General features: G+C 42.6%; 1 protein-coding gene across 1 annotated transcript in view; it reads right to left on the reverse strand.

Annotated features, from left to right (window-relative positions):
• LOC124622162 (E3 ubiquitin-protein ligase SHPRH) overlaps nucleotides 1-23219 on the reverse strand; it is a 256731-nt gene that overhangs the window by 176408 nt on the left and 57104 nt on the right. Inside the window, exons 3-5 of the mRNA XM_047147806.1 lie at nucleotides 7099-7260; nucleotides 4307-4501; nucleotides 1921-2858 (exon numbers count right to left, since the gene is read on the reverse strand). Of these exons, the coding sequence (XP_047003762.1) occupies nucleotides 1921-2858; nucleotides 4307-4501; nucleotides 7099-7260 (1295 nt within the window). The remainder of the gene's footprint in view (nucleotides 1-1920; nucleotides 2859-4306; nucleotides 4502-7098; nucleotides 7261-23219) is intronic.

Here is a 23219-nt window from a genome sequence, read left to right on the forward strand (position 1 = left end):
TGGTTGTGCAAGACACTCATAGCACTTACCAGTGACGGTACAGGTAACAGGACTGGAAGCACCTGACTCTTCGAAAAAATATGGCCCTATGATAAATGATGCTGTAAATCCTCACCACACAGTGACCTTTTCAGGATGAAGTGGTACTGGTTGATTTGTGTGGATTTTCTGTTGCCCATATTTGACAATTCTATGTATTGACATAATCTGTCAGATGAAAGTGGGCTGCATCTGTACACAAAATCTTCCACGGCCAATCATTATCCATTCCATGCGAGCAAGAAATTCTAAAGCAAAGGTCTCTCTTGCTAGCAGGCCAACAGGAAGCAATTCATGCATATGGTTAATTTTGAATGGATAGCAAAGAAGGATGCCTCGTAGCATTTTAGGCACCGTGCTCACGGTGCCCAATGCTCGGGCAATTCTCTGTGCATTACACGTTTGTACACTACCACTTGTCTCCTCCTGCACTGCTGTGACCACTGCTTCCACTGATGTCGAATCAATTCGTTTTCTCCCTCTACCAGGTTGCACACCAAAAGAACCTGTCTTTTTGAATCATTTTCTCCAAACCCAAGGCAGTCATCGGACCAATGCCTTTTTTCATACCCTTCAGTGTCCGGAACTTCTGCAGAGATGTGTGCACAGTCATCATTCTTGTAATACAGCTTTATAAGCAGAGCGCAATCCTGCATTTGAGCTAGTCATGGCAAACGTTGCACACACAAAAGGAGGAAAAGCCGTGTACTTGGCTTGTTTATACTAACTTCAATGGGTCGTGTGCATGACAGGTGTTTTCATTTACATATTCTGACACATACAGCACCATCCTTTGATCATTTTTCACACTAGTTGTTTTTTCTTCTGCCATATGTTTTCACTCTTCTCTGATAATATCCCATTGCAATTTGATGTCATTCTGACCAGTGGTGTTATTCCTACAGTGGTTTGATAGTTTAAATTTTATTATAATCACCCTGAATATGAGAGGGAATACTTTGAAGGGGACAACACGAATATTGATGAATAAATAAATATATTTTTCATAAAAATATAAAGTGATCTTACTTTTTGAATGCACCTGGTATGGTGGATAGCAAGCACATTCCACACAGGGTTCTTCGGTACTTCAAAGACTGAGGATCCATGAAGTATTCAAGTCATCTTGTGAACATAAAGAAATGCACAAATGTGCACTGTTATTCAATTCAACATCTAACAAACATCAGTGGAATGTTAAGTGAGTGGACATCACCAGTTGCATAAGGTGCTTGTTAACTTCACTGTTTTTATTTGTGACAAACCTGTTTTTGCTTTTAACAAACCTGTGTCGATTGTGCTACACTATAATGCCAACATGCCATGTGCGATGCAGTCATAATGGAACAGCCTTATAATGACCAGTTTTTTTTTAAAGATCAGAAGATGACGGTCTTCACTGTTGAAATTGGTCATCAGAAATAATTCGCGTAGAATGCAATCTTGCTATTAAACTTTCTTCAAAACAATTAAAGATCCCTCATTCGTATAAAAACTAGCAAAAAGTATAATGGATTGCCTGTTAACATGCCCCTATGCAGAATAATACATCATTTTTGTTCCTCTCTGGAATTCACAATGAATCAATACCTATCCACACTATTTAACCTCATATGAAGCACTAAGCATTATACCTTTTTCAGTAATGGTTAACAGAATTATTTAATTACAGAAACTTAACAACGAAAATGTCAAAGAAATTGAATGCTCACTACAGCATAGCTTTACAACCAATGCAAAACATTATCAGATTTACTTTTTAATAGAAAGCACTGTAATATTTTGATTTTACTGTCAGCAATATGACACTGCAACAAAAGAATCTTTTAACACAAACTGGAAAACAAACATACACATTAAAGACATAAAACTGGCTCATACCTTTAACTGCCAGCACTGTGGACAATGGTAGAGACCCTTCTCCTTTGCAGACAGACCAACGCATTTCATATGCTGCCACTGTCCACAACGTGAGCAGCACACCTTTGCCTTGTTCGGTGATTCTGCACCGCATACACACTGAACAGTGAGCCGTGCCAGAGGCACAAACTGTGGACGTCTAGTCATTTCTGCCAGTTTCTGTTCATAGAGTCTTTGCAGAGATAACCTTAAGAGATTCTTTGGCCTAGGTTTTCGAAGTTTTCTGTCAGTGCCATGACAGTAAAATGAGATAACATGTTCAATTGTCTCCCAAATGTGGTCTTCGACTGTACCACTGTCACGTGATTCATTCTGTGTGTTTTTATCTCTGTATGTTTTTTTAGTCTGTGCTTTAGACTTTCTAGAGTTTTCTTTCCTTTTCCTTACTTTGCCCTCATGCTTACTGAAAATTTCTGCCTGAAGTTTAATATCTACTTCAACATCCATTTCATAGCTTGATTCTTGCTTCACTTTTCCACTGAGCTCATACGTGCTATCTGTAGGCACTTCAGACTTAATTTCATTCTTTGTGGGAACTTCAATAGTTTCTGTTTTTTCTGTCACAATTTCGACGGTCTCTTGGACACAGTCCACAGTTAGCTGTGGAGACTGGGGACCACCAGAACTAGTGCTTATGATGGTTTCACTGTTTTCAATCGGTTCAACTGTAGCCTTGAAATCAGTTTCGAGTTTTACGTCTTCCAAAGGCCGCACATTTGCAAGAATACAGGCGAGGACTTCAACTGTCTTTCCTAACCCCATTTCATCAGCCAGTATGCCCCCTGTAGGAAGAACATCTGCCAAAGGTTTTTCCTTTCTTATTTCACCACTAAATCTGTTATAAAATAATTCTTCTCCAACCGAGTTCTTAATTTCTGTGTACAAACAATGCAGGTCACCTGAAAGAAAAATAAATGAATGTTAGTTTCATTTAAATAGATATAAATATAAAATTAATAATACAATTTCATTTCTGTCAATATGATATGGGTATACGAGGGGGGACCCAAAAGAAACCGGATTGTTGTCATAAAAAATTTATTGATGAACCTTTTTTACAAAATTACTTCAGTCAGCTTCAAAATACTCTCCATTACATGCGACGCACTTGTCAAGTCTCTTTTCCCACTGTTGGAAGCATGTTTGGAACTCTTCAAGTTTCATATTGTCCAGTGCCCTTTGCGAAGCTGTTTTTACCGCCTCCACATCGTCATAACACTCCCATTTTAGCGTTTTTTTCATTTGTGGAAATAGGAGAAAGTCGCACGGGGCTAGGTCTGGTGAATACGCAGCGTGAGGAACGACAGGCCACCTCTGAGATGCCAAATAGTGGGCCACTCGTAAGGCCGTGTGTGCTGGAGCGTTGTCGACATGCAGAAACCAGTCACCTGATCGCCAAAGTTCCAGGCGTTTCCTCCTCACATCCTCTCGCAGACGCCTTATAACATCCAAGTAAAAGTGCTGGTTAACAGTCTGGCCAGGGGGTACAAATTCCCGATGCACAATTCCACGAACATCAAAAAAGACAATGATCATCGTCTTCACATTTGACCTCACTTGCCTTGCTTTTTTTGGTCTGGGAGAGTTGGGAGTCGTCCACTGGCTTGACGCTTGCTTGGTTTCTGGGTCATACCCGTAACACCAACTCTCATCCCCTGTAATGACTTTGTTCAAGAAGTTTGGATCACATGCAATCTCTGTTTTCAAGTCCTGACACACATTCATGCGGATGGTTTTTTGCTCCTGTGTGAGAAAGCGCGGAACAAATTTAGCAACAACACGTCTCATGTGCAAATCCTCACTTAAAATCCGCTGGCACGAGCTCCAACTGATTCCTGTCTCTGCTGAAATTTGGTCAATCGTTTGGCGAAGATCCTCGTTTATCTTTTGGCGGACCTTTTCAATGTTCTTCTCATTTTGCGATGTTGAAGGGTGTCTAGAACGAGCTTGGTCTTCAACACACATCTCAACTCGTTTAAAGTGCCCAAACCACTCGAAAACCTGTGTGCGGCTCATAGCGTCCTCCTGGAAAGCTTCCTGAAGCATTTGGTGTGTCTCCGTTGCAGTTTTTTTAAGCAGGAAACAAAATTCACACACACTCTTTGTTCTTTTAAAGTTGCCATAACGACTTCGCAGAGGTAACCCACCAACAGTCAGAGAAACACAATACCACACTTGCACGTTCAGCTCTACACTGACGCTGTCTGCACAGCTGTTTCATGAAGGTCTCTACTAACACCATCTAGAGAGAGAACCCCGCACTATGTCTACGAGTGGCAGCGCCCTCGGAGTCTGGTTTCTTTTGGGTCTTCCCTCGTATCCCAAAAAGCAGCACAACTGTACTCACCTTCTACTTGTTGTTGGTTTTCTCTAGCTAACATCCATTTCACGGCATCCTGTTGGTAAGAACGAAGTTGTGGCACTAACGACGGGTGCTGAACATCGACCGAACTAGTGACAGAGCCTGCAGCCTGGTGATATTTCTTAATAGCGTTGAAAAGTATTTGTGGATCATTTGCTTCACTTTCCACATCTTCGTACACTATAAACAGAAAGGCACTGTCACACTGGTTTATAGAACAAATACAATAGGAGAGATTTATTTTAGAAGATGAAATGTATAGAGTTACTAATTATTTTCATCACTTATTCATTTACGCACTCTGTGTAGCATATGTATAAAAAGAATCTTTTATGTCTATAATGAATTAGTGGAATACATTTGTAAGGAAAAGCAGTTACAGTAAAATGGTGCAATATGCTACAGGAATTGCTGTAATTATGCTGGCCAGCTTATGCAATATTAAGTATTTCTCTGAAGGCAACTGCCAACAGTTGTTATGTATTTTATGAAATGTAAGACACATAGGTGTCTGTCCGTATGTCCATCATTGTCACCACTGATGGTCCTTACAATTTTTGTTTTTACACTGTGATGATGGTTAGTAACCAAAGCTGGTAGTGATAATAAAGGACACATAGAAAACTATCTGTCTTGCATTACATAAAAAGTGAGTTTATTGAAAGTACTTCTCTTTAGTCGTTTTTCCATTACAATGACTGCAAGTAAATATGTAAGTAGTCATCAATAAGACATGCTTAAAATTTACATTTGAATTTTTGGGGATGTTGTTCGAACACGGACGAGATACAGAGAGACAGGAACTGTTCGTGACACGCCTCGCTCAGAATGCCCGAGTGCTACTACTGCAGTCACCGCTACCTACGGATTATGACTCGGAGGCACCCTGACAGTAACCCCACCATGTTGAACAAAGCTTTTTGGGCAGCCACAGGAAGTCATGTTACGACTCAAACTGTGCGCAATAGGCTGCACGATGCGCAACTTCAACCCCGACGTCCATCTTTGCAACCATGACACCATGCAGTGCGGTACAGATGGGCCCATCAGCAGCATATTGGCAAGACATTCGTCTTCATGGACGACAATTCGCACCCCCATCGTGCACATCTTGTCAGTGACTTCCTTCAGTATAACGACATTGCTCGACTAGAGTGGCCAGCATGTTCTCCAGACATGCACCCTATCAAACATGCCTGCTATACTCTCTGAAAAAATTAGCAGATGTAGATATACAACTCACTCTTTCAGAACAAATAGACAGTAGAGAAGGTTTATAATACCTGCAGAGAAAACAAAATTTACCACTATCTTCAAAACTGCACCAAAAATTTTACAATCAATCACGGATCAAACAGAAAAAGTGGACTAGACTATGTATTTCAAAGAAATAACAAATGTCTGCTGTGAATGAAAGGATTTTTTTAAAAAAGAAAGAAGCATACATAATAACAAAAAATTTACAAATACAGCGTACATCGAGAAATGGAAAAATAACACATTATGACATGGTAGTGAAACCAGAGAGCCTCACAATGGACTATAAATCAGACAAACTAGAAATATTACAGAGAAAAATTTTAGAACCAATAAGTACAGAAGCCTGGAAATCAAGCACAGTGAAATATATCAAAACGTATGAAAAAAATAAAAAAAACAATACAGAGAAAAAGAATGATGTTTTTTAGATATTTATATACTACAAACTGATAACAAACATTTTCAAATATCTCCAGGAACAGAAATAATCAAGCTGGAGAAGTTAAAAAAGATTTACAAATCCAAAACATAAAATCAGAAGGTGCAGTAGAAAAATATTTTCAGAAGTGTTAAATGTACAAGGATTCCAAGACAGCATCAATAAGGAAACTGATGTGAAATGGTTGAAAAGAAACAATCAAAAAAGACATGACAAAATGATAAAAGAAGAGAAAGATAAAAGCAAATGTAAAGGAGATGAAACTGCCGCTGTCATCATTAGCTCATGCACTCCCCAACTGGCAAAACAAGTTCTGTGGGGTCAGTATGAGACAATACTTCCATGATAAAAACAAAACCATATTTTTAAAGCTGCAGACTTTCACAGCCATTTTATAATGGATAAAATACAATTACAAACCTTTTCAACTACCATCTGCACTGCATCTGATACAGCTGAATTATGCCCCTCTAAATTGTGTGGTAATTGTGTGGTAACATCACCAACAATTTCTTTTTTTTTTTAAATAGAAGCAATACGAATTTGCAGATAGCCAAAAAACTGTTTCAAATGGTTCAAATGGCTCTGAGCAATATGAGACTTAACATCTGAGGTCATCAGTCCCCTAGAACTTAGAACTACCAAAACCTAACTAACCTAAGGACATAACACACACCCATCCCTGAGGCAGGATTCGAACCTGCAAGCGTAGTGCTTGCCCGGTTCCAGACTGAAGCGCCTAGAACTGCTCGGCCACACCGGCCAGCCAAATTACTGTTTATAATGCCCTATGTCCTAATGGTGTTTTCAATCTATTTCAGCCAAATTACTGTTTTTAATGCCCTGTGCCCTAATGGTTTTTTCAATCTATTTCACAACTGTACCTTCAAACATCATATGCCTGCATAAGTCTAATTCACCTGTACCCAATTGTTTATTTCTCGTATCCACACTTTGAGAAGAAGTGATTTAATTTAGTTACAGAATGATTTAATTTAGTTACAGAACAAAAGTTGCTCTAAAAAGAAAATTAAAGGATGTACTAAACAATAGTTTGACAAGTAATATTGAACAATACCTGGATGCTCAACACCATAAAAATACTGAAGAACAGAATTTCTATTGCGTAATTCTACTTTGGAGCTAGATGGTGCATTTGTGTTCATGAACACACGTACAAGCATGTGCTTATGTTCTGGAGCACACTCTGCTACAAGATGAAATACTCGGCTCCTCAGACCTGAAATATATCGTAAGTCACAAATTAGAAAAGAGAAATAAAGTTCGTTTTCAACAATTTTATGTGATTACCTCAAATCTAGTACATGAAAGAATGTCAGCACACTGAACAATGTGGAAGTGAGAGAGAAAAAGACTAACCTTGATGTCCACCAGCATACAAATACTGTATAATCAATACTGACACTTGGAAAGCTCTGGTAGAATGTAAATTCTTTAGGAGTAAAGACGATGACTCACTGAAAAGCACATGTGTGTGTCACCGAAAGGCGCACCAAAAAAAAGAAAGAAAAAACTTGCTAGTTCTAAGAACGAATACTTTCACTAGCTAGAGTACAAATACGGATGCACTAGCTAGTACTATGTAAGAGCACAGTTTTGTGTGTGTGTGTGTGTGTGTGTGTGTGTGTGTGTGTGTGTGTGTGTGTGCGTGCACGCGTCCTCATTTGGGGAAGTGTTGTATCCCCCCTTGGGGGGCACCTCGGAATATTTTATACATTTGAAAAATCATAATTTCATTTGAAGAACTGGATAGCAAAGCGATGATTTATTTATTTCCAGGGAAAAAAAAATAGTTCATGACCGAAAGGATTAATATTGCCTCCTTCCATAACATGGGTACTGTCCATCAAACGAGATCTGTTTGAAACAAGAGAGGAGCTGTCCTTTCGCTTCATGGTACAGATGACGAAGCATGGCATAATGAATCTCAACAGCTCCTGGACCAGTGTCTCTGACTGTGGATAGAAATGATTCCAGTTCCCACATGGAGAACGGAAGGTTGTGCATTTCCTCATTATGCAAGATGAAATGGAGCTTCCTCATCTTCACAGTCCTACGGAATGCCTGAAATCACTCAACAGAGGAAAATCCACTGGACCTGACGAGATACCCATTCGATTCTAAACAGAGTACGCGAAAGAGCTTGCCCCACATCTAACAGCCGTGTACCGCAAGTCTCTAGAGGAACGGAAGGTTCCAAATGATTGGAAAAGAGCACAGGTAGTCCCAGTCTTCAAGAAGGGTCGTCAAGCAGAAGCGCAAAACTACAGACCTATATCTCTGACGTCGATCTGTTGTAGAATTTTAGAACATGTTTTTTGCTCGCGTATCATGTCGTTTCTGGAAACCCAGAATCTACTCCATAGAAATCAACATGGATTCCGGAAACAGCGATCGTGTGAGACCCAACTCGGTTTATTTGTTCATGAGACCCAGAAAATATTAGATACAGGCTCCCAGGTAGATGCTATTTTCCTTGACTTCCGGAAGCGTTCGATACAGTTCTGCATTGTCGCCTGATAAACAAAGTAAGAGCCTACGGAATATCAGACCAGCTGTGTGGCTGGATTGAAGAGTTTTTAACAAACGGAACACAGCATGTTGTTTTCAACGGAGAGATTTAAAGTAACCTCTGGCGTGCCACAGGGGAGTGTTATGGGACCATTGCTTTTCACAATATATATAAATGACCTAGTAGATAGTGTCAGAAGGACCATGCGGCTTTTTGCGGATGATGCTGTAGTATACAGAGAAGTTGCAGCATTAGAAAATTGCAGCGAAATGCAGGAAGATCTGCAGCGGATAGGCACTTGGTGCAGGGAGTGGCAACTGACCCTTAACATAGGCAAATGTAATGTATTGCGAATACGTAGGAAGAAGGATCCTTTATTGTATGATTATATGATAGCGGAACAAACACTGGTAGCAGTTACTTCTGTAAAATATCTTGGAGTATGCGTGCGGAATGATTTGAAGTGGAATGATCATATAAAATTAATTGTTGGTAAGGGTGCCAGGTTGCGATTTATTAGGAGAATCCTTAGAAAATGTAGTCCATCAACAAAGGAGGTGGCTTACAAAACACACGTTCGACCTATACTTCAGTATTGCTCATCAGTGTAGGATCCGTACCAGGTCGGGTTGACGGAGGAGATAGAGAAGATCCAAAGAAGAGCGGCGCGTTTTGTCACAGGGTTATTTGGTAAGCGTGATAGCATTACGGAGATGTTTAGCAAACTCAAGTGGCAGACTGCAAGAAAGGCGCTCTGCATTGCGGTGTAGCTTGCTGTCCAGGTTTCGAGAGAGTGCGTTTGTGGATGAAGTATCGAATATATTGCTTCCCCCTACTTATAGCTCCCAAGGAGATCACGAATGTAAAATCAGAGAGATTCGAGCGCGCACGGAGGCTTTCCGGCAGCCGTTCTTCCCGCGAACCATACGCGACTGGAACAGGAAAGGGAGGTAATGACAGTGGCACGTAAAGTGCCCTCCGCCACACACCGCTGGGTGGCTTGCGGAGTATAAATGTAGATGTAGATGAAATGCAGGAGCCTGTCTGGATGACACAGTGACTGTAAAAAAGCGTCCAGCTAAACTGTGGGTCATGTCTTCAGGAGCACCCACCAGGACACGATTTCTTGACAAGGCCGTAAGAGGACAAGTACTGTTCTTGCCTGAAATCCATCTTATTGATTACTAAACTTGCAAAGTGGAAGTAGACCGATTAATGGAAGTCAAGAATTCCTTCCAGGAATCCCTCTTCTGTTCTTTTATCATTCGTTTTGCAAGTGCTCTTGCAGATCTGAAGTTGTGAAGGTTTTCTGTAGTTAGATGCTGTTTGAAGTTCCGCAGAGCTGTTCGTCTGGCTCTGATTACCCATCAATAGTAATCATTCCACCAAGGTATAGGCCATCATCTGATGTGGTTACTAGGTCGGTTGGTTTAAAGGCGTGGGGGAGGAGAGGGGGGGGGGGGGGGGGGGGGAGGGACCAAAACTGCTTGGTCATTGGTCCCTTGTTTCTATAAAACAATTCCACAAAGGAAATAATAAAACAACAAGACTTACAGCACAAAACTGGGGAAAAAGAAAAACCACAAGAACGACAGAAGGGCAACAAACACTACAATGGACAAAATAGGACAAGAAACAGATAGAATGGATTAAAACAAGAGAGCAGATGACCGTGGCTGGCTGATAACGAGAATAAAATGGATAAGACAGCCACTCTGCAACACATTAAAACCTCTAGCCTAAAAGCACCAGGGTAGAGAACATAGAGGGACAAAGGAAGTGCACTAAAACATAGATAGAATAATACAAATGCCCCCTGTCCCCTCACGTATAAACTGTAAAACTAAATCAGCCGATGAAGTGTTGTCAACTAAAATTAACGGTAACACGTCTGGTAACCGAAGATTACATCACAGAGCAGTCAAAGTAGGACAGTGCAATAGAATGTGGGCCATTGTCAACTGGGGCCGCACCAACACTGAGGTGGGTCTTCACAGCGCAGGAGATAGCCGTGGGTCACCAAAGTGTGGCCAATGCGGAGCTGGCAGAGAACCACGGAGTCCCTGCAAGAGGCCCGCATGGAGGACCTTCACACATTCATAGTCTCCTTTATGGCATGCTGTTTGTTGTGCGTACTGAGGTTATGTCATACCTGTCAGCAAGCCTGGTATTCCGATGTGTCCTGGGGTCTAGACAAACACCACTGAACGACTGGACCGCTCCAGGGCACAGATGGACTCCTGGATGGTCACTACCAAAGGATGGCAAGGGCAGCACTGGTCAATAGCTTGTAGGCTCCTCAAGAAGTCAGTACACAGAAGAAACAACTCCCCAGGGCAAGAATGGATGTGCTCAAGAGCACAAGATGTAGCCACCAGCTCTGCAGTGAAAACACTGCAGCCATCGCGCAAGGAATGCTGTTCAATATAGCCTCCATGAACATACGCAAGGCCTACGTAACCATCAGCCACCGAGCTGTCGGTGTAAACCACTAAAAAGCCCCAGAATATGTCAAGAATCGAGAGGAAATGGAAGCGGAGAGCCGCGGGAGTAGCTGAGTCCTTAGGGCCGTGTGAAACGTCCAGGCAAAGCTTCGGCCAAGGTTTATACCCTGGAAGTGTATGTGAATGGACCTTGAGTAGAGGTGGTAAAGGGAAGGACTCCAGTTCAGACAGAAGCGATCGGACATGAACCGCACTTGTGAGCCCTGACCTGGGCCGCTGATGCGGGAGATGAACCGCAGTGGTTGGGAAAACGAGACAGTAATTTAGATGAGCAGGAGAACTACGAATGTGTGCAATATAACTGGCGAGCAGTTGTGCATGCCTAACCTTCAATGAAGGGACTCCAGCCTCCACCAGAACGCTAGTCACCGGACTCATCCTAAAAGCTCCTGTCGCTAGTCAAACACCACAGTAGTGCACTGGATCGAGTAAACACAACACTGAGGGTGCCGCCGAACCATAAACCAGACTCCCACAGTCAAGGCGGGATGGAACAAGGGCTCTCTAGAGCTGCAGCAGCATAGAGTGATCTGCACCCCAATTGGTGTTGGTCAGGCAGCGGAGGGCATTGAAGTGCTGCCAGCACTTCCGCTTAAGCTGACGAAGTTGAGGAAGCCAAGTCAATCGGGTGTTGAAAACCAGTCCTAAAAATCAATATGTCTCCACTACAGTGAGTGGGTCGTCATTAAGGTAAAGTTCTGGTTCCGGATGAGCGGCACAACGCTGACAGAAGTGCATGACGCAAGATTTCATGGCTGAAAACTGGAAGCCATGATCTAGAGCCCATGACTGTGCCTTGTGGATAGCTCCCTGGAGGTGCCGCTCTGCAACACCAGTACTGAAGCAGCAGTACAAAATGCAAAAGTTGTCTGCATACAGAGAAGGTGAGATGGACGGCCCTACAGGTGCTGCTAGGCCGTTAATGGCCACTAAAAATAGAGATACACTCAATACAGAGCCCTGCGGGACCCCATTCTCCTGGATATGAGAGGAACTATGGGAGGCACCAACCTGGACATGGAAAGCACAGAGTGACAGGAAATTCTGGATAAAAATCGGGACCAGGCCCCAGAGACCCCACTCACATAATGTGGCAAGGATATGATGTTGCCAGGTCGTGTCTTAAGCTTTTCATAAATCAAAAAAGACGGCAACAAGGTGTTAGTGTCTGCAAAAGGCTGTTCGGATTGCAGACTCTTGGGGCACAAGATTATCAGTGGTAGAGTGACCCTGGCGGAAACTGCCCTGGCATGGAGCCAGTAGGCCACGTGAGTCCAGAACCCGATCCAACTGCCAACACACCATACGTTCTAGCAGCTTACAAATAACGTTGGTCCGGCTGATGGGCTGATAGCTATCCACATCAAGCACGTTTTTACCAGGTTTGAGCACTGGAATGATTGTGCTCTCCCGCCATTGCGATGAAAAGACGCCATCGCACCAGATCCAGTTGAAGATGATAAGGAGATGTCACTTGTAGTCGGACGAGAGATGTTTAATCATCTGACTGTGGATCCGATCTGGTTCAGGAGCTGTGTTAGGGCAATGTGCAAGGGTGCTGAGGAGCTCCCGCTCTGTAAATGGGCATTATAGGGTTCACTGTGGCGTGTAGTGAATGAGAGGACTTTCCCTACCAGTTGCCATTTGAGAGTGCGAAAGGTAGGGGGTAATTCTCCGACACAGAGGCTCGAGAATAGTGCCCACCAAAGTGCTCGGCAATCACGTTTGTGTCGGTAGAAACACGGCATCAATGGTAACGCCAGGGACACCTGTTTGGGTCCGGTACCCAAAAACACATCTTATTTTCATCCAGACTTGGAAAGGTGACATATGGCATCCAATCGTCGAGACGTACCTCTCCCAACACTTCTGACATTATGTTAGAAAAATTACAATTCTATGGTATAAATGGAACAGCATATGAGTGGTTTAAGTCATATCTACAGAACGGGAAGCAAAAAGTCTCTTTATATGGTTTAAGTGATTCAAAGGAGTTTGCCACTTAATCTAACTGGGGTGAAATTACATTAGGTGTTCCACAAGGTTCAATCATGGGTCCCCTCCTGTTCTTGATACATGTGAATGACCTCCCTTCTTATGTGAAACAAGATGCTGAACTGACACTGTTTGCTGATGATACAAGCATAATTATTAATCCAGTAAAAGAAACTCCAACAGAAAACGATACAAATAGGAAACTTCCTGGCAGATTAAAACTGTGTGCCCGACCGAGACTTGAACTCGGGACCTTTGCCTTTCGCGCGCAAGTGCTCTACCATCTGAGCTACCGAAGCACGACTCACACCTAGTACTCACAGCTTTACTCGTCTCCTACCTTGCAAACTTTACAGAAGCCCTCCTGCGAACCTTGCAGAATTAACACTCGTGAAAGAAAGGATATAGCGGAGACATGGCTTAGCCACAGCCTGGGGGATGTTTCCAGAATGAGATTTTCACTCTGCAGCGGAGTGTGCGCTAATATGAAACTTCCTGGCAGATTAAAACTGTGTGCCCGACCGAGACTCGAACTCGGGACCTTTGCCTTTCGGAGGCAAGTGCTCTACCATCTGAGCTACCGAAGCACGACTCACACCCGGTCCTCACAGCTTTACTTCTGCCAGTATCTCGTCTCCTACCTTCCAAACTTTACAGAAGCTCTCCTGCGAACCTGGCAGAAGTAAAGCTGTGAGGACCGGGCGTGAGTCGGGCTTCGGTAGCTCAGATGGTAGAGCACTTGCCCGCGAAAGGCAAAGGTCCCGAGTTCGAGTCTTGGTCGGGCACACAGTTTTAATCTGCCAGGAAGTTTCATATCAGCGCACACTCCGCTGCAGAGTGAAAATCTCATTCTGGATACAAATAAGGTCTTTGGAAAAGTTATTAATTGGTTCTCTGCGAATGGTCTTGCTCTGAACTTTGAAAAAACACAGTACATCCAATTTTCTGCAGCAAAAGTATAATTCCTTCAATAAACATAACACATCAAAAGAAATCAGTAGCCAGGGTAGAGCATACTAAGTTTTTGGGTGTACTTATAGATGAGAATCTTAACTGGAAAATTCATATTTTGGATCTCCTAAAGCGATTAGGTTCAGCAACTTTTGCAATCAGAATAATTGCCAATTTTAAGAATGTAGAAATTAGTAAGCTACCATACTTCGCATACTTACACTCTCCGATGTCTTACGCTATAATATTCTGGGGCAACTCAACACTTAGGCAAAAGGTATTCACTGCTCAAAAAAAAAGTAGTTAGAATAATGTGTGGGGTTCATAGTCGCACATCTTGTAGGCATCTGTTTAAAAGGTTAGGAATTCTTACAACTGCTTCACAGCATTGTCTCAGTAATGAAATTTTTTCTCAACAACATGGACCAGTTTAAAATCAACAGTGAAATTCATGATTACAATACCAGAAAAAAGAAAGACCTACACTATCCTTTACTTAACATATCTTTGGCACAGAAAGGGGTAAAACATGCTGCTATAAAACTTTTTGATAAATTACCAGATGAAATAAAATGTCTGACAGACAGCAGTAATAGTATCAAAAACAAATTGAAATCATACCTCCCTGACAACTCCTTCTATACCATAGATAAATTCTTGAATATGAGTAAATAAATCTGGAGATATAATATATGCATTATGTGCCATTCAAGGGAATATTTAGGTATAATACTATAATGTAAAAAAAAAAAAAAAAAAAAAAAAAAAAAAAAAAAAAAAAAAAAAAAAAAAAAAAACCTTGTTTCCTGTGCGGATTTCTTGTGCATTTGACATGTTCCTCATCACAATGGTTTTCCATGCTATTGATCAATGGAACACGTAACTAACTATAAGCTGGGAAACATGGGCATGGAGCCATTTAAAATCTGTTAGGTATTACACAGATGGGTGCCGCTTATGCCGCTGTAGAGTCCACCTATGCTCTTTAATGGCCTCAGCAATTTCTGGTGACCACCGGTCTTTCACCTGTCTTTCACCTGGGGCACTCTAGGGAACAAGGGATCACATTTTCCGCCACAGAAACCATTGTTCTAGTGAACTGCTCAACCACCACACTGATGGTACCACGTGGGGGAGTCAACGGTGACAGCAGAGGTGAAAGCTTCCCAGTCTGCCTTGTTTAGAGCCCATCTGGGGAGGCATCCGTGGGCAATATGCCGGGGGAGTGACAGGAAGTTGGGGAAGTGTTCACTATCATACAAGTCATCAAGGACTCTCTACTGAACAGATGGGAGAAGTCCTGGTCTGCAGAGGAATAAATCAATGGCCGAATAAGTGCCATGAACCATATTGAAATGTGTGGGACCCCAGTGTTTATTTAGGAGGCCGAGGTCGAGCTGAGATAGTAAATTTTCGACCTCTCTACCTCAGCCATTAAGCATGGTGCCACCCCTCAAGGGGTTATGGATGTTAAAATCTCCCAAAAGTAGGACAGGTTTAGGGAGTCGATGAATCAGTGCAGCCAAGATGTTCAGAGGTACTACACCACCTGGAGGAAGATATACTTTGCAGACAGTTATTTCCTGCGTTGCCCTTATCCTGACAGCCACAGCTTCAAGAGGAATGTGAAGGGGCACAGGTTAACTACATACCAAGTTCAGGACATACACACAAACTCCACCTGACACTATATTATGGTTCCTGTAATATCCCCCATAGCCGCAGAGGGCAGGGGTCCACATTGCCGGGAACCAGGTCTCCTGGAGGGCAATGCAGAAAGCAGGTGTAAAGCTTAATAGTTGCCGTAGCTCAGCAGGTGGTGGAAAAAACTGCAGGAATTCCCTGGAGGATGATGTTATCGTGAGGCAGAGAAGGCATGAAACGCTCAATGAGGCAGTTTATGCCTCAGGGTCACCTGCTGCCACCGACTTAGTTCCTGAGCAGTCTACATCCATTGTGTTTGAGGGTCCGGTGAGTCTAGTCCCTCAGCGAACGCCAGAATATCCACCTCATCCTCAGACACAAAGCTTGTAGGCAAGCCCTACAATCAGCTGCTTTTGGGTACTTCAGCCACTGGCGGGTGTCATCTTTCCCACTAGTAGAAATCTGGGAAGGGAGGGACCCAAGGGATCCCTTCCTAGCGAGAGGAGCCGAAGAAGACTTGGGTGCACTGCTCCTGAGGTAGGTGGTGCAGTAACAACAGGGAGGGATGTGCCCCCCCATCATAAAGGGGGCAGGTGTAGTCTTACGGGTATGAGATTCAACCGGAATTGACTGAATGGATGGGGCTAGAACTGCTCTCATAGCGGCGGCGTAAAAAGATGTCATACGTACATTTCCTCTTAGCCTCAGTGTAGGTCAGTCGGTCCAGGGTCTTGTATTCCATGATTTTCTATTCCTACTGGAGAATCCTGTAGTCTGGTGAACAAGGGGAATGGTGCTCTCTGCAGTCGACACATATGGGAGACTGGGTACCTGATGTATTGGGATGTGATGGACATCCACAGTCGTGACATATGACACTGGAAGTACAGCGGGAAGACATATGTCTGAACTTCCAGCACTTAAAGCACATCGGGGGAGGGATATATGGCTTGACATCACACCGGTATGCTGTCATCTTGACCTTCTTGGGTAATGTGTCGCCCTCGAAGGCCAAGATGAAGGCACCGGTGGGTACCAGATTATCCTTTGAACCCCAATGTATGCGCTGGACGAAATGAACTCCTCATTGCTCTAAGTTGGCGCGCAGCTCGTCATCAGACTGCAAAAGACGATCCCTGTGAAATACAATACCCTGATCCACATTTAATCTGTTATGGGGCATGACGGAAACACAAGGATGCCCCATCAGCTCTCGTACATACGAGGTACCGGGGGAGGGAGTAAGATTCACAGATTCACTGCCATCCTTATCCTGGCATTCCTCCCATTATGTGGCCAGGGAAGGAAACAATTTGGGGTCACACTTCTTCGCATTGTAGTTAGACCTCGACCACTTAGAGACTGCTGGCGCTGGGCCACCAGCAAAGATCGCATAGTATGCTTCACTGCATGTCATCCACCCTGATGCCACCCACTCCGGCCAGGGGCCTCCCCACGGGCGGCACTCACCCGCAGCAAAGGCCACCTGGCAGGATGGCCATTGCCGGGAGTCCCGATGCCCCACAGCGATGGGCATCTATTCCTTAGGATACTTGGGGAGTTAACAGCACAGGCATCAGCAGAGCGATCCCTGTGTAGTCAGGGGCTACAACCAACAGGGTAAATGGCAGCCCCATCACAACGGACTGGCTACCGTGCTGGATATCAGGTGCAAACAAGCCATTAAGTCCACTATCATCGTCAGCGCTGAAAATGATACTGCACACTGGATGGAGGAAAATGCACCCAGGAGGGTGACCTCACCCAACAGCTGGAGAAATAGCGGAACTGCAGATCCACGTCAATGAAGGATATGAGAGGTGTCAGTGCATGATGGACACAATGTACCATGTAAGGTGCCCTTCCCCAACTGGCTTGCTCTTCGGGGAAAATTTAGAAGAATGGAGGTCAAAACCTACAGGGGACCATCACGTTAAGGCCGAAACGTTTGAGACTCCTTTCAGTCGCCTCTTACGACAGGCAGGAATACCTCAGGCCTATTCTAACCCCTGGACCCGCAGGGGGAGATTATTCTGTATATTTAAAACAGTATTAATAAAACACTTCACGTACTGTTGGCAGTTACTACAATGTCAACATGCAAGTGTATGAAGAACCTAAATATTTTCCGTTACGTTTTTGGAATGATACAGTTGTTAAGTAGACTTTGTGTAAAAAGCTTACCATGCTTATTTTAAAATGACACTTGGTGATCAGCACAAGGGTTGGGCACCAGAGACAGTTTGTTGCTATTGTGTGGAAAGCTTAAGATTGTGGACAAAAGGAAAGAAAACAAGCATACCATTTGTGATTCCAATGGTGTACAGGGAGCCTAAAAATCACCGTAACGACTGTTACTTCTGCTTAGTTAATGTTTATGCGTGGAGTTCAAAAAACAAGAGCCAAATTGTGTATCCAAGCAGCAATTCAGCCATTAGGTCAGTTTGCACATAGAGAAGACCTGATTGCTCCTCTTCCACTAACTGTTGTAGAGAACGTGGCAGAAGATGATGAAGAAAATGAAACTGCTGCAATTCCCAAAGATGATAGTGATAACCACCGCCTGAATGCGACTTTACTCCATAACTGTTCTCTCAGAGTGAACTTAATTCTCTTGAAAGAAATTTGAGGTTGCCTAAGGAATCTGCATAACTATTTGGCTCCTGGTTAAAAAGTAAGAATCTTCTGGACCCAGGAACACATTACTCATGGTACAGACATAGAAAGAAAGAATTAGTTCATTTATTTTCACAGAACAAGTCCTTGGTTTACTGCAATAACATAAATGAGTTAATGTACTTCTATGGCACTGAACATGATCCTACACAGTGGAGACTTTGCTAGACTCGTCAATGCAGAGCCTGAAAGGTGTGTTACTGCATAATGGAAACCTGTATGAGTCCATTCTTGTTGCCCATTCAGTTCAAATGAAAGTGATGTATGACAACATGAAGATATTATTAACAAGTATTCAGTATGGGGAACACACTTGGATTATTTGTACCAACTTCAAAATTATCAGAATACTATTACGACAACAAGCTGGGTTCACAAAAGCCTTGCTTTCTATGTGAAAGACTTTGGACTGTGATAGTTTGGTCAGAGTGGAGAAATTTTGTGCCTGTAACTAAAAACATCCTGTACGAACTGATTGTAGAACAAAAGCAAAAGAAGCCTTGCTGTCAAATCTACAGATAAAGCTGGGGTTGATGAAGTAATTTGTACAGGCTGTACCACAGGATGGACCCTGCATCAAGTACCTTACCAAGAAATTTCTCCTTACCACACAAGATAAATTGAAAGCTGGAATTCTTTTTTAGTTCTCAAATAAAGAAACTGATGAAGGATGAAGATTCTGAGAAGACAGTGAAGACGAAAAGGTGCATGACCACCTTCTGATCATTACTGAGAACTCTCTATAGAATAATAAAGATCCTAAGTTAGGGCCCAAAAAAGTTGCAAAATTTAAAGATGATGAATTCTTAAATGAGTGTGAAAGCCCACTTTCTACACTCACATATCGACTACTTTCCAAAAATTTGGGACATTATATTGAAGAGCAGAGTGAACGTTTTCAACGAGATATTATGAGGAGGTACCAGCGGCGTTGGACAGCAACTATGTTGGCCAATTATTGTTTGATATTCAAGTGGGATAGTCATCATATAAAAGGATCTACAAGAAAGTCAAAGAAGAGAAATTTTAAAAATTTATGGAACACTCCTGACTTCTTGTTATTATACAAGGTAGTCACGAAACAAATTAGGGGAGTTCTGAGGAGTATTTTTAAATGTATTTCATTTTTTAAATGTTTTTTGATTAAAACTCACCTTGTATGAAATGGTGTGAGAATATATATTTATGGGCTCAGAAATGAAAATCATCAAAATATTACTTCTTACTTTGCGTAAAAACCTGACATGATAAACAAAAACGGTAGTTATTTCTAAAATCGGCATAAAAATTGATTTAAGAACACCTACTTTCAACAAATGATTGGACAAAAAGTTTTAAAATGCAGACTAGTGTAATAGTTAAATAAATAGCCACAGGAATTTTTATGACGACTCTTTTCAGTGATGTATTTCAAAAATATCACGATCAGATTCAATTAAGGGAACACATAAGTGTACCATATTAGATAGGAACCAAAATCCTATTTAAGTTGACTCGGCACATTGTATGATGTCTGTTCCCTTAACTGAACCTGATGATGATATTTTTGAAATGCATAATTAAAAATAGTTTTCATCAGAGGGAATGTAAGAACTAGCGGGCTGAGAACTTCATAGTTTCAACGAACGGAAGAATATCAGGCCCATGATCTAACGACGGTGGAAGAAACAAATTGCCTTGGCAGCAGCATCAGCAGCCTCGTTCCCTGTCAGACCGACATGACCAGGAACCCGCATAAACATCACAATGGCTCCATCAAGAGTAAGCAAGTGACGGCTTTCCTGTTGGCCTAAGGCACGGCCGGCAAGAAATTCTGCACATGCGCGGTGCTCCTGCACATGTGCAACTTCCGAGTCACAGCGTGCAAGCCGTAGCCATCAGCATTCATGTAGCGCATGTTTCTATGCACAGATGTTGCTTTATCCACTTGCTGGGATACTTTGTACCGGAGCATTCTAGTGCTCTTTCCATAGCTTGCAAGCCAACCATGGGAAGGTATTTCGCGTATTAAACATTCAAAATACTGTCACAGTCTACTCATTGAGATGTCTACTTTTATGTTAACACTTTAACCCAGTAAGACAAGTAATACAGTTAACAACCATGGGTTTTTATTAAGGCAGCTTGACCGACGGCATGTAAATATGCGTAATGTTTTTGATCTAGTATTTAAGAAAGAGAGCACTTAGAGACTTCCAACGAACCTTATGATTTCAAATAACATTAAACTAATGCAAGGTTTCCTATAATTAATTCTCAGTGCCCTCAGTTACACCCACATAATTTCTGTCTCACTAACCTCTGAACAGAATGATAACCGCAGACCTCTCGATGATCACCTGTTATTTCAATACCATTATTGCTATATCTTTCATCAGTTCTGTCTGAAATCTGCATAATAACTGGCAATTAGATGAATGTTATGTTTTATCGACTTCAGCTGAGCATAGCCCTTCACACATAAAAAAAAACCCTAAATGCAAGTATACATTGGAACAATCGGTTTAATGACCAATTTTCCTGATAATAATGTAACATGGAGCAGAATGAGGCAATAATGCACAGTTAGTAAACAATAATTTTTAATTACGAAAGGAATAAATCCAAACACGTTTATCACTGGTCATGAGAAATGATATAGTTAATATCGGGCACAAAAGCACGGCTCATTGACAAACGCAAGCAGTTGCGAAGATTTTCATCACTTATGCTTGATCAAAACCTTGATTTATTCATTTTCATCACCAAGAAAAAATCTTTCACAAACATATTTCGACCAGAACATGGACATAACTCTCGTGGCTTCTCGGTGCAGGTGTGGAAATTCTTGTTGTGAAAAATTTTCGTAGAATTCTTTTGTACTTTGCACTGCAAAGAACTTCTCCTTCGGTCTTGTATTGCACTGTATATCATTCGGAGCATCTTCAACTGATGACGAGAACAGTCGAGCAAAGAGGCGAATGACAGGAGACAAACTCGTAACATCTGCAAATCGTGCTCGAAATTGTTCCTTAATTTTTACAATTATTGACACTATTCTTGAAATCTAGCACTTTCATGGACCAGACCAAGAGTCGGGAAATGAGCAGTGTTTTCTGTCAATAGCTGGCTCTCCCAAAGCGCAAGCTTCGTTTCAAAGGCATTTACTTTTTCCAACACGTCAGAAATTAAATTATTTTCACCTTGCAAACTGGCGTTCAGGCTGTTCATGTGAGACGTAATGTCCACGAGAAATGCAAGGTCTGATATCCAACAAGGATCTTCCAACATAGGTGCACTTTTTCCCTTCTCATGGAAGAATGTAACTAATCAAAAAATATTTTCAGCATTTTACTGTTTGTTTGGATAGACTGATTTCTTGAAACCTGTGGGACACACAAGTTCTGCAGCATCAATCAGACACCCTTTCACAAACTCCCCTTCAGAAAAGGGTTTCCCAGATTGTGCAATTCTTAATGTGATTTTAAAACTTGCTTGCGGTGAAGATTTCGTGTGGTGGTTATTCTGGAAAATTGAAAACAGTACATTGTACAGTGTACAGTAAAATAGACATAAATGTAACACAAGAAACTAAGAGTTCAAGAAGTATCAATTACTTTGACGTACAGTAAAATCGAGTTGATGTGTCTCATTCATTTTCTTAAGGACATTTAATTTTGCTTGCCGTTCTTCACTGTTGAGTACACTACATTCATCTTTGTGATATGTATTGTAGTGTCTTTCAATTGAAAACTTACACTGGCCGCCTATTATTCGGCGGCACAGCAAACACTGTGAATTTTCGCCAAAGGCTACAAAAAAGAATTGCAGTTCCCAGTCATTTTTAAATGACTGAGAACATAGATCTCCCATCCTTTGCTTTTTCACAGTACCTGCCATTTCTCAGTACTTCTCTGATAAGGTTACGGTCACCAGGGGTAAACGAGACTGGGTATGTTGTGATCTTGCTTGTACCACATAAACAGGGAAGTGGAGCCGCCGCCGTTCATTTAGGACACATGTCTAACAACAGATTTCGTTGGCGCACATGTGCAGCACTTCCGCATGTCTGAACACTGTGCAGCGTTTGGCCGGCCCTGCCCTAAGGGATGGTCAGTGTACAGCATACACAGGCTTTCAGGGCACTGAGAGAGTCTGAGCAGATGACGCAATTGAAAAGCCTGTGTCACTTGATGTACTGTATGGCCTGAAACAGGGTGACGAGCTCTGCTGAAAATACTGAGCAGTGTTCTGGAAGTCGATATTGAAAAACGTCGGCACCAATGACAAAGGCACACCCGACACCACAGTCAGTCTGAGAGTGTACACAAAGGTACTATGGCGAGGATCCATAGGAAGGTCATGAAACTCAAGGCGATAGAGCGAGGCTGGAGTAGTGTCCTTAGGAAGCAAATTAATGCCAAGGTGAACACGAGGCACCGCACAGTGGTGAAGGGTACACACCTACTGGGAAAGTTGCAGGGAGTTGAGAAGTTAAGCTGCCAGAACAAGAGCCGAAAGCAAACTCCAGGAGGTAAGAGAGAAGAGGGATGCGCCCCATACTCGTGATCAAAGGAGTCATCGAAGAAGAAGGCTTAGGATGGGTGGTCACGCACGGCAGCTAAATGGCAAGTATATCTGCTGAGAAGAAAGTCACGGTGGTAGGACAGAAGTAGTTCAGCAGCTTCTGCATACAGACCCTCAACCGGGCTAGTGCAAAGGCAGCAGTGGCCAAATGGGTGCCACGACGGTGGAAAGCATTGAGACGGCATAAGAGGAGTGGATGTACAGATGCATAGTCTAGTTTTGAATGAACAAGGGACCGACAAATGGAGGAGGGTGGTTTAATCTGCACCACAGGAAGTACCACTGAGGACACGTAGGACATTTGAGGGACCGCATACAGGAGCTGCCAGG

This window comes from Schistocerca americana, chromosome 7, assembly GCF_021461395.2.
Source record: "Schistocerca americana isolate TAMUIC-IGC-003095 chromosome 7, iqSchAmer2.1, whole genome shotgun sequence".
Classification (NCBI taxonomy): Eukaryota; Metazoa; Arthropoda; class Insecta; order Orthoptera; family Acrididae; genus Schistocerca; species Schistocerca americana.